Source organism: Pseudophryne corroboree, chromosome 12 (assembly GCF_028390025.1).
Source record: "Pseudophryne corroboree isolate aPseCor3 chromosome 12, aPseCor3.hap2, whole genome shotgun sequence".
Lineage (NCBI taxonomy): Eukaryota > Metazoa > Chordata > Amphibia > Anura > Myobatrachidae > Pseudophryne > Pseudophryne corroboree.
The window spans coordinates 23,545,555-23,561,094 of NC_086455.1; the positions used below are offsets into that span (position 1 = coordinate 23,545,555).

Genomic DNA, 15,540 nt, shown 5'->3' on the forward strand with positions numbered 1-15,540 from the left:
CTTTTGTTACGCTATCCCCATTTTGGGTGTCCTTTTCTTTTTGTTTTCCATCTAGAACACAGTCACATATAACAAGGAGGCCTTATTAATGATACAATATGTTAATGAATGTTTCTGACGACAGTACCTCATGTCCAATGCAATTGTACCAATTTGGTCACTAACATTAGAAATGTCTCATCTCATCTGTGTTTTACTTCACAAAATAACAGGAACATTTGAGGTAAAGGAATACCAGTTACATATAGTATACAATATTGAATGTTTTGGATCCAGCTTGAAAAACTGAATAAAGAGAATCTACACTACAACAAATAAAAACTATATGTATGGCCTTTATAAACACATAAAATACATACACAGTGCTGCAAAGATCTATTTACAGTAACAAGCTTTTAGATTATTCATGTGTGACACCCAATGAGTGTCTCAGTAAGCAGTCTCCATACACTGTGACTTTTGTCAGGGCTCCAAGGACAAAAGAATTTATAGGCTTGTCCTATTTCCCCTCACACCCACCCCCACCTCACAATAGACAACAGATGCTGTAGTAAAAAGAGGTCAACAAAATGAAGATAATTCCAGGTTTCCCTTTAAAAAAATTTTTTTTTAAAACAAATTGGAATAACATTATTCTTGCTGATCTATACAAAAAGTACAAACATCAATGTTTTTTTCTGGGATTTGTAGTTTCATATAATCTGCAACGCTCTAAAATGCCTAAATGGAGTCTCTAACGCGACATTGGTGCTTCCAAATATAATATTATTATTATTTATTATCCTTTATTTATATGGCGCCACAAGGGTTCCGCAGCGCCCAATTACAGAGTACATATGCACATAATCAAAACAGGAAAACAGTGACTTACAGTTGAAGACAATATAGGACAAGTACAGGGTAACTAAGCATATCTACACCAGTAAACAACATAGAGATAAGTTCCAAGGTGGCCAAAAAACTGCGGGATTTGGGCAGTTGAGGATTATTAAAGTAAGAAAAGTATAAGTACATGAGGGAAGAGGCTCCTGGAAGCTAGTAGCTCTACTCTGATCTTTCAGAGGCAAAAGGGTTTTATGTACTAAGCCTTGACGAGAGATAAAATGGAGAGAGATTAATAAGTGGTCTATTTACTAAGCATTGGATGGAGAAAGAGTTGACGGAGATAGTGGGGGAAATGTACTAAGCAGTGATCAAAGTGAAGAAGTGAGACAGTGGGGAAGTTGCCCATGGCAACGAATCAGCATTGCTGTAACATTTATAATTTGCATACTATAAAAGTATACAGAGCAGCTGATTGGTTGCCATGGGCAACTTCTCCACTGGCGCGTTTCTTCACTTTTATCACTGCTACATGTCCCTAGGGAAGCCAATCCCTGGCCATTTTTTAAATCCCGGATATCGGGATTGAAAAATGGCCAATTCCAGTATTCCCGGGATTGGCTTTTAACTATGTGGCCGCCCCCTCGCCCCGCCCACATAACTCACCATATACCGGGGCGGGCGGGTGAGAAACAACCTCTGCTCTCTCCTGGCGGCTCCCAGCGGCGTGTGACGGCACAGCGTGACCTCTCACGTTGCGCAGGGGAGCCGGAAGAAGGAAGCTGGGCAGCATCTGAGCGTCCTGTGGACGCTCAACGCTGATCCCTCAATCCTCGGGATTGGAGCTTCCAATCCCGGCCGTTTTTGGCCCTAAATCCCGGGATCCCGCCAATCCCCATCCCGGGATTGGCCACCATACATGTCCCCCAAAGTACCAGTCAATCAGTTCCTAACGCCCATGCCACAGGCTGTGTTTGAAAAACGACAGTTAGGAGCTGATCGGCTGGTACTTTATCTCCGTCCACTTTAACTCCATTCAAGGCTTAGTAAATAGAAACCAAAGTACCAACCAATCAGTTACGGTTGATTCTATATCGGAGTGGGAGAAGGGACCTTCTGACGTACCTAGGGGAGGCGATACATCACCAGGGGGAGGAGCTACGGCCGAACAGGGTACCCAAAAAGTACGCTCGCCACGCTTCGGGCTCGGTGGCTCGCTCCGCTTCCCTCGCCACCTGATTACTAAAGGTAATAGATGGTGGTGTGGATAGTAGAGGAACTATCCCGATGGCCTAGCTCCTCCCCCTTGTTGCTCCTCCCCCTGATGGAAAAGGTCCCTTAGCCCACTTGAATCTAGCATCAACCAATCAGTTACTGTCATTTTTCATGCACAGCCGGTAACATGGCAGTTAGGAGCTGATTGGCTGGTACTTTGGGGTCTATTCATGAAGCAGTGAAAACTGTGGAGAAGTGAGCCAGTGGAGAAGAGCCAATCAGCACTGAGGTAACATTTATAATTTGCATACTATAAAATTATACAGAGAAGCTGATTGGTTGCCATGGGCAACTTCTCCAGTGGCTCACTTCTCCACTCTTTTCACTGCTTCATGAATAAACCCCTTTATCTCTCTCCAAAGCTTAGTACATAGAGCTCTATGGATTGCATGTGGGGCACTTTAATAGCGATCTATGCTCTCTTCAGAAGCAGCAACGCATGTCAGGACAAGACCCATGAATTGCAAAGTGTATGCCTGGAGTCAGACTTCGGGAATAAAGATCCCAGATATTAAGTTACATTATATAAATCAGTTGCAATAAATAAGTGTATTAGTGTATTGCCACCTGCAGTACTGCTGTAGTCATTGTCCTGTCTATTCCCACCACCACCCTGACTGACCCCTGGACAGAGGCTGCTGCAGACTCCACCAGCCAGGGCAGCCACTACAGTGTGAGCTCTCACATTACAGTGCGCTGTATTAAAGGAAGATTTACAACAAAAGCACAGTTAGCCGTCCGCCATTTTGTGAACAGGGAAGACGGCTGCAGCAGCTGCAGGGATGACTCAGCGTCACTGTACGACGCCGCTAGCCAATCGGCTCGATGGATTTCCAGGCCCGCCCCGCCGAGCCACCATTTTGTGACTTCGGCTGCAGGGATGGGGGGAGGAGGGTTCGCCGGCTCTCCATAGTCATCGTACAGAGGAACACGTATCACTCCCATCACGTGACCCGCTGCAGGGCGGCCCCGCCCCTTCCCCCGAAGCCGCGCCCACTCCGCCTTTTGTCCGACTGCAGCGCTGGGTCTGCGTCATTCGGAGCTGCAGTGTCGGAGAGAGGTGAGGTGGGTGTCTGGAGCCGTGCGGCGGCTTTTGTGGGTTTTAATTGGCCTTAGAGGCTCCAGCTTTTCGGAAATGTTTTATTTTCAATGCCTGCTGGTTTAACCCTATGCGGTGTGCGATGTATGTAGTCGGATGTGCGGGCTGTCACATAGAACATTAGTTACTGCATTACTGTGATGGGGACGTTTCGGGCGGCGTGCTGTATGTCACCCGGGTGGGTATGTGGATGTTTCGGTGGCTGGTCCCGGTGTGTTGTGTGTGTGTGTGTGGGAAGAAGTCTCCTCCTCCAGCCGGCCAGCCCGGCGCCATCTTGGCTGGCTTAGGTCTGCACGCGGCTCGCCCTGCACATCGCGGGCTAATGATGTAAGCTTTGCTACAGTAGCCTGCCCTGGCTGGGATTAAATGCATCGAACATTGTAAATGGATGAGCAGCCATAACGGATTGCTATGGGCAACTGCCCACCCGATGCACGCCATTACTGATTGCTATGGGCAACTACCTGCCCGTTGCACGCCATTACTGATTGCTATGGGCGACTGCCCACCAGTTGCACGCCATTACTGATTGCTATGGGCGACTGCCCACCAGTTGCACGCCATTACTGATTGCTATGGGCGACTGCCCGCCTGTTGCACGCCATTACTGATTGCCATGGGCGACTGCTCACTCTTTGCACGCCATTACTGATTGCCATGGGCGACTGCTCACTCTTTGCACGCCATTACTGATTGCCATGGGCAACTGCCCTCTCATTGCATGCCATTACTGATTGCTATGGGCAGCTGCACACTTCTTGCAAGGCTTGCTATATTTCCCCCTTATAGAGGAGTGGGACTGCTATTCCCTATGTATATGGCTACATCAGGGAGCTGTGCGCAGGCTAGTAATGGTATAAGGGTCTGCTGCATTTTGCATGGAGGGGGGAGGTTAGATTGCTACGGGCGATTGCGATTATTGCACAGCTTTTTGCATCTCCCCCTTGCAGAAGAGTGGCACAGCTATTGTGTGTATGGTTACATAAGGGAGCTGTGCCCAGGCCAGTCATGGGATAAGGTTCTGCTGCATTTGCGTGGAGGGTGGAGCTTGTGGGGGAGGGTAAGGTTGCCTGATGGCCGCCTAGTGGTAGTATCTTGAATTGTTGCTTATGATACCCTGTTCTAGTTCATGCATTCATCCACCTAGTAGTTTGATCCCCTTGAAATATTTTTATTTCAGATACTTTATCTAAAGATACAGTAAGAAAAATGAGTGGTTGCAGAGTGTTCATCGGTCGCCTGAACCCAGCTGCCAGAGAGAAGGACGTAGAACGGTTCTTCAAGGGCTATGGGAGAATCCGAGACATTGACTTAAAAAGAGGGTTTGGATTTGTGGTAAGTAGCGGTCTCTGCCATACTGATCTCTTACTATGTTTAGCAACGCTTCTGTTTCCACCAGCCATTGCTTCATGGAAATTGCCTTATGGTGCTGTTGCAAGAAAGTTCAGATCTTCTCTTGTAAGGATCTGATATTAGGTCCTAATAGGTGTTGAGAATATAAGAAATGCGTTCCAGCCTGATCTTTATCTGTAAGGTTTTTTTTTGTTTTTTTTCCCTTAATATATATCTTGAGGATAATGTATATTAATTAAACCCCTTCAACACTTCACAGGAGTTTGAAGATCCAAGAGATGCGGATGATGCAGTTTATGAGCTTGATGGCAAGGAGCTCTGCAGTGAACGGTATGCATTAACCAAAATGTACATAATGCAATAGGTTGATACTATGTATTTCTTAGTGATCTGCATTGTCGGCTACTAACAATGATTTGGCCATTTTTAAAAATTTTTTTTTTTAGGGTTACCATTGAGCATGCCCGCCTACGTTCCAGAGGTGGTGGTGGTGGTGGAGGCGGGGGCGGTGGCGGTGGTGGTGGTGGAAGAGGCATGGGAGGAGGAAGGGGAAGATATTCTGATCGATTCAGTAGCAGACGCCCACGTAATGATAGAAGGTAATTCAGCTTGTATGACTGACTTTCTGGGTTAATACAGTTATAGTGAAATATTTATTCGAGTTTCAAATGGTTGCTTAAATAAAATTCTTCTCTCGCAGTGCTCCCCCAATAAGGACCGAGAACCGTCTCATAGTAGAGAACTTGTCGTCCAGAGTGAGCTGGCAGGTTTGTTGACTCATTCTTTAATGGGGCTACAGGGTATGTTCACCGGTGTACCTCACCAGTACACATTATAGTTAATGGGTTTTGGCTAAATGATAAAATTGGGATATGGGATTTTATTTTGTTTCTCCTAATTTTAACCAAATATTAAACCCTTTATTTGCCAGCCTATCTGTGTGTCGTTGGCCTTGTGACGAGGAGCGTCTGTTGGTTATCGCTCTGTGTTGGTCACTTTTGGTTGGGCCGGGTTGAATTCCCCTGTGAGCTCCTACAGTGCCTGTTGGCCACCTAGATCCGTTGCTGGTCTAGACATACTGGAGCACTTCCTTAAGTGCCAGGTTGCAGCGACCCCCCTGAGAGTTAACGAGATCTGGTCCTTAAGTTGAGATGTTCTTCCTGTAAAGATTCCGAATAAGAGGTCGTGGTCGCAAAGAGTTGAAAGATACGCAATTAGGTGGTCGTTGGAATCCTGGTCGCAGTAAAGTCCTTGGTGACACCACAAGAATAGAAAATGATGGCGATCGTCCATAGTCTTCTAATAGGGAGGGTCGTTCGATATAAAGGCTTCCATCAATTGGGTAGCCCTCAAGTTGGTTGTGAAGAGCCAGTCGGGCTTGTCTCGTGACGGTTCTCCAGTCGCTTTATGCAGTTTGCTGGTTGACTAGCCTAGGGATTTATTATTAAAGGTAAAGTAACCTACATTCTTAATGACATCATGGGCACCAAATAATTGGCTTTGTACTTAAAGTAAAACATTTTGCTACTAATCTTTAGTCTTTTGAATAACTCTTCAACTTTAAGCTTTAAAAGTAGTCTCTTAATACAGAAGACTTCACTTATTTTGTGCCCTACTGTTTTATTTCTCTGTTCTGAGACTCAAGAATGGTGAAATGTACAATCTTTAAGTTCCAGCTCTAACAGTGTTTTTTCCGGTCTTATTTTGTTTCAATGTCTCTTGTAATGATGCTAATAAGATCTCAATCTTGCATTAGGATTTGAAAGACTTCATGAGACAAGCTGGTGAAGTTACGTTTGCTGATGCGCACAGACCAAAGCTGAATGAAGGGTAAGCCTGCTGCATGGACGTTAAATGAGTGTGTATTTGCAGTAGAGTAAGAGCACAATTTTCTATCTTGTGCAGATTTTATGACCAGGCACACAATCCGGTCGACTTTCAGTGGAATTTTGGTTATGACAGAATTGTAATTTTTTTTTTTTCTTTACTTCCTTCAGGGTTGTGGAGTTTGCATCCTACAGTGATCTTAAAAATGCCATTGAGAAACTCTCTGGCAAAGAAATAAATGGGCGAAAAATCAAGCTCATTGAAGGAACCAAGCGGCACAGGTTGGTTCCTAATGGAGTCATTTTATTTTTAGTACTAATCAGATTTTCATTCTGGAACTTGGTATAGCCATCAAAATAATAACTGACAATTTAGACCAACTTTGTGTGCATGCACAGTTGCTCCAAATACAGTCTTATACTTCAAGCCTTAGCCTTCCATAACTATGCAAATTATTGTAGTGATCTTGATTGTAATGGCCTTTTTTATTAATTGAAATTTCTACATCAGCAGGTCAAGGAGCCGATCTCGTTCCCGCAGCAGGAGCTCATCCAGGTCTCGCAGCCGCTCCCGCTCTAGGAGCAGGAAGTCTTACAGCCGGTCTCGTAGCCGCAGCCGTACTCCTCGCAGTAACCATAGCAACCGCAGCAAATCCAGGTCTGTCAGTAGGTCTCCCGTTCCAGAAAAAGCCCCTATGGCTGCCTCTAGGAGCCCATCGAAGTCCCCAGCATCTGCTGATCACCAGAGGTCTCGGTCGAGATCTAGATCTGTTGATAGCAGAAACTGAACATTTGTACTTCATATTTTTCCTCCTCACCCCCTTATTTTTGATTCCCTCCCCTTTTAATTTTGTTTTGTGATGAACATACTTGCTACTTTTTGGTAAGTATTTGAGGAAGCGAAGCAGGAAAACTGAAGTACAGACTTTATGCGGACCACTGAGACAGATTCCTGTCCTTTGATAAACACCACCTGCTTGTCTTTAAATGTACAGTTTTTGTGTAAATTCACCCCCCCCTCAATATCTGTGTCCGAGCATTGGATGGATGTATTCCAGACTCTTGTTTATTGCTGTAAATACCGCTGGTTCCTGTGACCATACCACTGCCCCCCTCAGCTTTCATACAAGGTTTCATTTGTGAAATTCGCTGTTCAAATAAACTTTATTAAAGAAAACAATGTTGTGATCTGTATTGAAGGTGAGACTGATATTGGCTGTAGCAAATGTGTGAATAGTACGTAAGGTAAACAAGACTTTCCAATGCTAAAGTAGGCAACTTCAATCCTGACTTTCTTGTCTTGTAATTACACCATGTTAACTCATCTGTCTCTGGTTATGAGTCACTCACTAGTGAACACTTCACTTTGTAACACTATGTATTTCACCGCAGATACGGTTTTCATGAGCACGTTCAAGTCATGTTGCTGAAAACCTTGCACTAAAGGTTATATTGAGTAACGGGCTTTGCTGTAACTCAGTGCCTAACAAACATTGTGCTCAAGCCATCCCATCAGACCAGGTTTTAAGGCTATTGGTGCTTAAGCACAGGTACCTCTGACCGTCTGATTATACAGTCTGCACAAAACTGTATAACCACCTAAATCTAGCTCTCTGCACGTTATATATGCGCCCCCCCCATTTCAGTCCACATGCTTTTGCCCAACTGCTAACAAATTTGCTGCTGCGATCAACTCTGAATTACCCCCTAAGTCCCGGGTTCCAAACTATGCTCCTGAGCAGGGTCTTGGAGCAGAGACTTGCAAATTTGCCAGGTTAAGAGACCTGGCAATTTCCTGGGTTACAATTAAAAAAAAAAGGGGTATTCGAGTGAAGGCTCCATTTTCTGCAAGATGGAATAAATTTATAGCAGCTGTTCCCAAACAGTCCATGTTTTGGAGATATCATTGTCCTGTGCAGGGTAAATACTGGCTTCATTATTTTTACACTGCGATTTAGATTTCAGTTTGAACACACCCCACCCAAATCTAACTCTCTGCACATGTTATATCTGCCCCACCTGCAGTGCACATGGTTGTGCCCAACTGCTAACAAATTTGCTGCTGTAATCAACGCATTACCCCCCTTAAGGTGCATACACCCGGAGAGATTTTGACTGAGCGATTTCCCTTGAACTGGCAGTAGGAGATTTTGACTAACTTTACCAGAGATTTTGTTTCTATGCAAGAGATTATGGCTATGGGAGATTTTGACTATCATTTAAATGAGGGGGGGAGTGTCATATATATAGGATGATTTTACAGGGTGGCTGGTATTTAAATAGCTAAAGATAAAAAAATAATAATTGTGTGGGGTCCCCCCTCCTATGTATAACCAGCCTCGGGCTCTTTGAGCCAGTCCTGGTTGTTAAAATACAGAGGAAAAAATGAGTGGGGTTCCCCCATATTTAGACAACCAGCACCGGGCTCTGCGTCCGGTCCTAGTTTAATATAACGGGGGACAAAAGACATAGGGGTTCCCTGTATTTTTAAAACCAGCACCGGGCTCCACTAGCCAGGGAGATAATGCCACACCCGGGGGACCCTTTTATATTGGTCCCTGCGGCCGTGCCATTACACCCCCCCCCCCCCCAACTAGTCACCCCTGGCCAGGGTACACTGGAGGAGTGAGGATCCCTAAAATCAAGGGGTCCCTTCCTCCAGCCACCCAAGGGCCAGGGGTGAAGCCCGAGGCTGTCGTTCCCCCCCCCCCCCCCCCCCCCCCCAAATCCGTGGGAGGCTGATAGCCTTTCAAATTGACATAAAAAGAATATTCTTTTGCTGTGGAACTACAAGTCCCAGCAAGCCTCCCCCGCATGCTGGTACTTGGAGAACCACAAGTACCAGCATGCGGGGAAATAACAGGCCCGCTGGTACCTGTACCACAACAAAAGAAATACCCAAATAAAAACACAACTCGCACACCGTGAAAGTAAAACTTTATTTTCTCTGACGTCCTAGTGGATGTTGGGAACTCTGTAAGGACCATGGGGAATAGACGGGCTCCGCAGGAGACTAGGCACTCTATAAGAAAGATTAGGTACTATCTGGTGTGCACTGGCTCCTCCCTCTATGCCCCATCTCCAGACCTCAGTTAGAATCTGTGCCCGGCCTGAGCTGGGTGCTCCTAGTGGGCTCTCCTGAGCTTGCTAGAAAGAAAGTATGTTAGGTTTTTTATTTTCAGTGAGATCTGCTGGCAACAGACTCACTGCTACATGGGACTGAGGGGAGAGAAGCAAACCTACCTGCCTGCAGCTAGCTTGTGCTTCTTAGGCTACTGGTCACCATTAGCTCCAGAGGGTTCGAGCACAGGGCCTAACCTCGATCGTCCGGAGCCGCGCCGCCGTCCCCCTTGCAGAGCCAGAAGACAGAAGAAGGAGATGAAATCGGCGGCAGAAGACTCCGGTCTTCATTAAGGTAGCGCACAGCACTGCAGCTGTGCGCCATTGCTCCCACAGCACACCACACACTCTGGTCACTGTAGGGTGCAGGGCGCTGGGGGGGGGTGCCCTGGGCAGCAATAAGAATACCTTTCTCTAACGTCCTAGTGGATGCTGGGACTCCGTCAGGACCATGGGGAATAGCGGGCTCCGCAGGAGACAGGGCACATCTAAAAAAGCTTTTAGGTCACATGGTGCGTACTGGCTCCTCCCCCTATGACCCTCCTCCAAGCCTCAGTTAGGTTTTTGTGCCCGTCCGAGAGGGTGCAATCTAGGTGGCTCTCCTAAAGAGCTGTTTAGAAAAGTTTTTTTTTTTAGGTTTCAATCTCAGTGATTCCTGCTGGCAACAGGATCACTGCATCGAGGGACTTAGGGGAGAGATTTCCAACTCACCTGCGTGCAGGATGGATTGGAGTCTTAGGCTACTGGACACTTAGCTCCAGAGGGAGTCGGAACACAGGTCAGCCTGGGGTTCGTCCCGGAGCCGCGCCGCCGATCCCCCTTACAGACGCTGAAGAGACGGCAGAACGGAGGTCCGGAAAGCAGGCGGCAGAAGACTCCTCAGTCTTCTTGAAGGTAGCGCACAGCACGGCAGCTGTGCGCCATTGTTGTCACACGGCTCACTGACTCAGTCACGGAGGGTGCAGGGCGCTGCTGGGGGCGCCCTGGGCAGCAATATAATTATCTTTAGTGGCAAAATAAATACATCACATATAGCCATTAAGGCTATATGTATGTATTTTAACCCAGGCCAGTTTCTTAAAAACCGGGGAAAAGCCCGCCGGAAAAGGGGCGGAGCTTATTCTCCTCAGCACTCAGCGCCATTTTCCTGCTCAGCTCCGCTGGTGAGGAAGGCTCCCAGGTCTCTCCCCTGCACTGCACTACAGAAACAGGGTAACAAAGAGAAGGGGGGCATAAATTGGCGATATTTATATATTAAGAGCGCATATATAGTAAACAACACCTTCTAGGGTTGTTTATATACATTTATAGCGCTTTTGGTGTGTGCTGGCAAACTCTCCCTCTGTCTCCCCAAAGGGCTAGGGGGTCCTGTCTTCGATTAGAGCATTCCCTGTGTGGCTGCTGTGTGTCGGTACGTGTGTGTCGACATGTATGAGGACGATGTTGGTGTGGAGGCAGAGCAATTGCCGATGATGGTAATGTCACCCCCTAGGGAGTCGACACCGGAATGGATGGCTTTAGTTATGGAATTACGTGATAATGTCAGCACATTACAAAAGTCAGTTGACGAAATAAGACGCCCGGCAAACCAGTTAGTACCGGTTCAGGCGTCTCAGACACCGTCAGGGGCTGTAAAACGTCCTTTACCTCAGTCAGTCGACACGGGTACCGACACAGATGAATCTAGTGTCGACGGTGAAGAAACAAACGTATTTTCCAATAGGGCCACACGTTATATGATCACGGCAATGAAGGAGGCTTTGCAGATCTCTGATACTGCTGGTACCTCAAAAAGGGGTATTATGTGGGGGGTGAAAAAACTACCTGTAGCTTTTCCAGAATCAGAGGAATTGAATGACGTGTGTGATGAAGCGTGGGTTAACCCCGATAGAAAACTGCTAATTTCCAAGAAGTTATTGGCATTATACCCTTTCCCACCAGAGGTTAGGGCGCGCTGGGAAACACCCCCTAGGGTGGATAAGGCGCTCACACGTTTATCAAAGCAAGTGGCGTTGCCGTCTCCTGATACGGCCGCCCTCAAGGATCCAGCAGATAGGAGGCTGGAAACTACACTGAAGAGTATATACACACATACTGGTGTTATACTGCGACCGGCAATAGCCTCAGCCTGGATGTGCAGTGCTGGGGTAGTGTGGTTGGATTCTCTGACTGAAAATATTGATACCCTGGATAGGGACAGTATTTTATTGACTCTAGAGCAATTAAAGGATGCTTTCCTTTATATGCGAGATGCTCAGAGGGATGTTTGTACTCTAGCATCAAGAGTAAGCGCGATGTCCATATCTGCCAGAAGAAGTTTATGGACGCGACAGTGGTCAGGTGATGCGGATTCCAAGAGGCATATGGAAGTATTGCCATATAAAGGAGAGGAATTGTTTGGGGTCGGTCTTTCGGACCTGGTGGCCACGGCAACTGCCGGCAAATCCACTTTTTTACCTCAGACCCCCTCCCAACAGAAAAAGACACCGTCTTTTCAGCCGCAGTCCTTTCGCTCCTATAAAAAGCGACCAAAAGGACAGTCTTATCTGCCGCGAGGCAGAGGAAAGGGTAAGAAAGGGCAGCAAGCAGCCCCTGCCCAGGAACAGAAGCCCGCCCCGGCTTCTACAAAGCCATCAGCATGACGCTGGGGCTTTACAAGCGGACTCAGGAACGGTGGGGGGTCGACTCAAGATTTTCAGCAATCAATGGGTTCACTCACAAGTGGACCCGTGGGTCCTGCAGATAGTATCTCAGGGTTACATGCTGGAGTTCGAAAGGTCTCCCCCTCGCCGGTTCCTAAAGTCTGCTTTACCAACGTCTCCCTCAGAAAGGACGTCGGTTTTGGAAGCCATTCACAAGCTGTATTCTCAGCAGGTGATAGTCAAGGTACCCCTCCTACAACAGGGAAAGGGGTATTATTCCACACTATTTGTGGTACCGAAACCGGACGGTTCGGTAAGGCCTATTCTAAATCTGAAATCCTTGAACCTGTACATAAAGAAATTCAAGTTCAAGATGGAGTCACTCAGAGCAGTGATAGCGAATCTGGAAGAAGGAGACTTCATGGTGTCCTTGGACATAAAAGATGCTTATCTACATGTCCCGATTTACCCCTCACACCAAGGGTATCTCAGGTTCGTGATACAAGACTGTCATTATCAGTTTCAAACGCTGCCGTTTGGGTTGTCCACGGCCCCTCGGGTCTTTACCAAGGTAATGACCGAAATGATGGTTCTTCTACGAAGAAAAGGCGTATTAATTATCCCTTACTTGGACGATCTCCTGATAAGGGCAAAGTCCAGAGAACAGCTGGAAGTCGGTGTAGCGCTAACACAAGTAGTGCTTCAGCAACACGGGTGGATTCTAAATCTTCCAAAATCTCAATTGACCCCGACAACACATCTGCTGTTCCTGGGCATGATTCTGGACACGGTTCAGAAAAAGGTATTTCTCCCGGAAGAGAAAGCAAGGGAGTTATCCGAACTTGTCAAGAACCTCCTAAAACCAGGAACTGTGTCAGTACATCAATGCACAAGAGTCCTGGGAAAGATGGTGGCTTCGTACGAAGCGATTCCATTCGGCAGATTCCATGCACGAACATTTCAGTGGGATCTGCTGGACAAATGGTCCGGATCGCATCTGCACATGCATCAGCGGATAACACTGTCACCGAGAACAAGGTTGTCTCTCCTGTGGTGGTTGCAGACTGCCCATCTGTTAGTGGGCCGCAGATTCGGCATACAGGACTGGGTCCTGGTGACTACGGATGCCAGCCTACGAGGTTGGGGAGCAGTCACAAAGGGAAGAAACTTCCAGGGCGTGTGGTCAAACCTGGAGACGTCTCTTCACATAAATATACTGGAGCTAAGAGCGATCTACAATGCTCTAAGCCTGGCAAAATCGCTGCTTCAGGGTCAGCCGGTGTTGATCCAGTCCGACAACATCACGGCAGTCGCCCACGTAAACCGACAAGGCGGCACGAGAAGCAGGAGTGCAATGGCAGAAGCTGCAAGGATTCTGCGCTGGGCGGAGAATCATGTCGTAGCACTGTCAGCAGTGTTCATCCCGGGAGTGGACAACTGGGAAGCAGATTTCCTCAGCAGACACGACCTTCACCCGGGAGAGTGGGGACTTCATCCAGAAGTTTTCCACATGATTGTGAACCGTTGGGAAAAACCAAAGGTGGACATGATGGCGTCTCGCCTCAACAAAAAATTGGACAGGTATTGCGCCAGGTCAAGAGACCCTCAGGCAATAGCTGTGGACGCTCTGGTAACACCGTGGGTGTACCAGTCAGTGTATGTGTTCCCTCCTCTGCCTCTCATACCAAAGGTACTGAGAATTATACGGAAAAGAGGAGTAAGAACAATACTGGTAGCTCCGGACTGGCCAAGAAGAACTTGGTATCCGGAACTTCAAGAGATGCTCACGGAGGATCCGTGGCCTCTACCTCTAAGAAGGGATCTGCTTCAGCAGGGACCTTGTATGTTCCAAGACTTACCGCGGCTGCGTTTGACGGCATGGCGGTTGAACGCCGGATTCTAAAAGAGAAGGGCATTCCTGAGGAAGTTATTCCTACTTTAATTAAAGCCAGGAAAGAAGTGACCGCACAACATTATCACCGCATTTGGAGAAAATATGTTGCGTGGTGTGAGGCCAAGAAGGCTCCAACGGAAGAATTTCAATTGGGTCGATTCTTACATTTCCTGCAAGCAGGATTGTCTATGGGCCTCAAATTGGGGTCCATTAAAGTTCAAATTTCGGCCTTATCAATTTTCTTCCAGAAGGAATTGGCGTCAGTGCCTGAAGTACAAACTTTTGTCAAAGGTGTACTACATATACAACCCCCAATAGTGCCTCCAGTGGCACCGTGGGATTTGAACGTGGTTCTAAATTTTCTCAAATCTCATTGGTTTGAGCCTTTAAAATCGGTAGATTTAAAATACCTTACATGGAAGGTAACCATGCTGTTGGCCCTGGCTTCAGCCAGGAGAGTTTCGGAGTTGGCAGCTTTGTCATACAAAAGCCCATATCTGATATTCCATTCGGACAGGGCAGAATTGAGGACACGTCCTCAATTTCTCCCTAAGGTGGTTTCGGCATTTCACTTGAACCAGCCTATTGTGGTGCCTGCGGCTACTAGCGACTTGGAGGACTCCAAGTTACTGGACGTTGTCAGAGCATTAAAAATATATATTTCAAGGACAGCTGGAGTCAGAAAATCTGACTCGTTGTTTACATTGTATGCACCCAACAAGTTGGGTGCTCCTGCGTCTAAACAGACGATTGCACGTTGGATATGTAGTACAATCCAACTTGCACATTCTGTGGCAGGCCTGCCACAGCCTAAATCTGTAATCAAGGAAAGTGGGCTCATCCTGGGCGGCTGCCCGAGGAGTCTCGGCATTACAACTTTGCCGAGCAGCTACGTGGTCAGGGGAGAACACGTTTGTAAAATTTTACAAATTTGATACTCTGGCTAAAGAGGACCTGGAGTTCTCTCATTCGGTGCTGCAGAGTCATCCGCACTCTCCCGCCCGTTTGGGAGCTTTGGTATAATCCCCATGGTCCTGACGGAGTCCCAGCATCCACTAGGACGTTAGAGAAAATAAGAATTTACTTACCGATAATTCTATTTCTCATAGTCCGTAGTGGATGCTGGGCGCCCATCCCAAGTGCGGATTGTCTGCAATGCTTGTACATAGTTATTGTTACAAAAATCGGGTTATTACTGTTGTTGTGAGCCATCTGTTCAGAGGCTACTTCGTTTGTGTTATCATACTGTTAACTGGGTTCAGATCACAAGTTGTACGGTGTGATTGGTGTGGCTGGTATGAGTCTTACCCGGGATTCAAGATCCTTCCTTATTGTGTACGCTCGTCCGGGCACAGTACCTAACTGAGGCTTGGAGGAGGGTCATAGGGGGAGGAGCCAGTACGCACCATGTGACCTAAAAGCTTTTCTCTATCGTCCTAGTGGATGCTGGGGTTCCTGAAAGGACCATGGGGAATAGCGGCTCCGCAGGAGACAGGGCACAAAAAGTAA

General features: G+C 47.1%; 1 protein-coding gene across 2 annotated transcripts; it reads left to right on the forward strand.

Moving 5' to 3' along the window:
• Nucleotides 1–3,055: 3,055 nt before the first annotated feature.
• SRSF5 (serine and arginine rich splicing factor 5) lies at nucleotides 3,056–7,555 on the forward strand. Of its 2 annotated transcripts, none has more exons than XM_063947203.1 (8): nucleotides 3,056–3,157; nucleotides 4,377–4,531; nucleotides 4,809–4,879; nucleotides 4,996–5,148; nucleotides 5,250–5,316; nucleotides 6,306–6,379; nucleotides 6,547–6,657; nucleotides 6,887–7,555. In XM_063947203.1, exons 2-8 carry the CDS (start codon nucleotides 4,406–4,408, stop codon nucleotides 7,161–7,163), a joined length of 879 nt encoding a protein of 292 aa, XP_063803273.1. In that variant the 5' UTR covers nucleotides 3,056–3,157; nucleotides 4,377–4,405; the 3' UTR covers nucleotides 7,164–7,555. The 2 variants fall into 2 exon arrangements, with proteins under 2 accessions (XP_063803273.1, XP_063803274.1); XM_063947204.1 differs by having other exon boundaries at nucleotides 3,078–3,162.
• Nucleotides 7,556–15,540: the final 7,985 nt, after the last annotated feature.

What these genes read in the sequence shown, in the direction of transcription:
- SRSF5 (XM_063947203.1), top strand. Translation starts at nt 4,406, where the DNA reads ATGAGTGGTTGCAGAGTGTTCATCGGTCGCCTGAACCCAGCTGCCAGA. An exon ending in AAAGAGGGTTTGGATTTGTG is followed by an intron (nt 4,532 to 4,808) that starts GTAAGTAGCGGT and finishes AACACTTCACAG; the next exon opens with GAGTTTGAAGATCCAAGAGA. An exon ending in AAGGAGCTCTGCAGTGAACG is followed by an intron (nt 4,880 to 4,995) that starts GTATGCATTAAC and finishes TTTTTTTTTTAG; the next exon opens with GGTTACCATTGAGCATGCCC.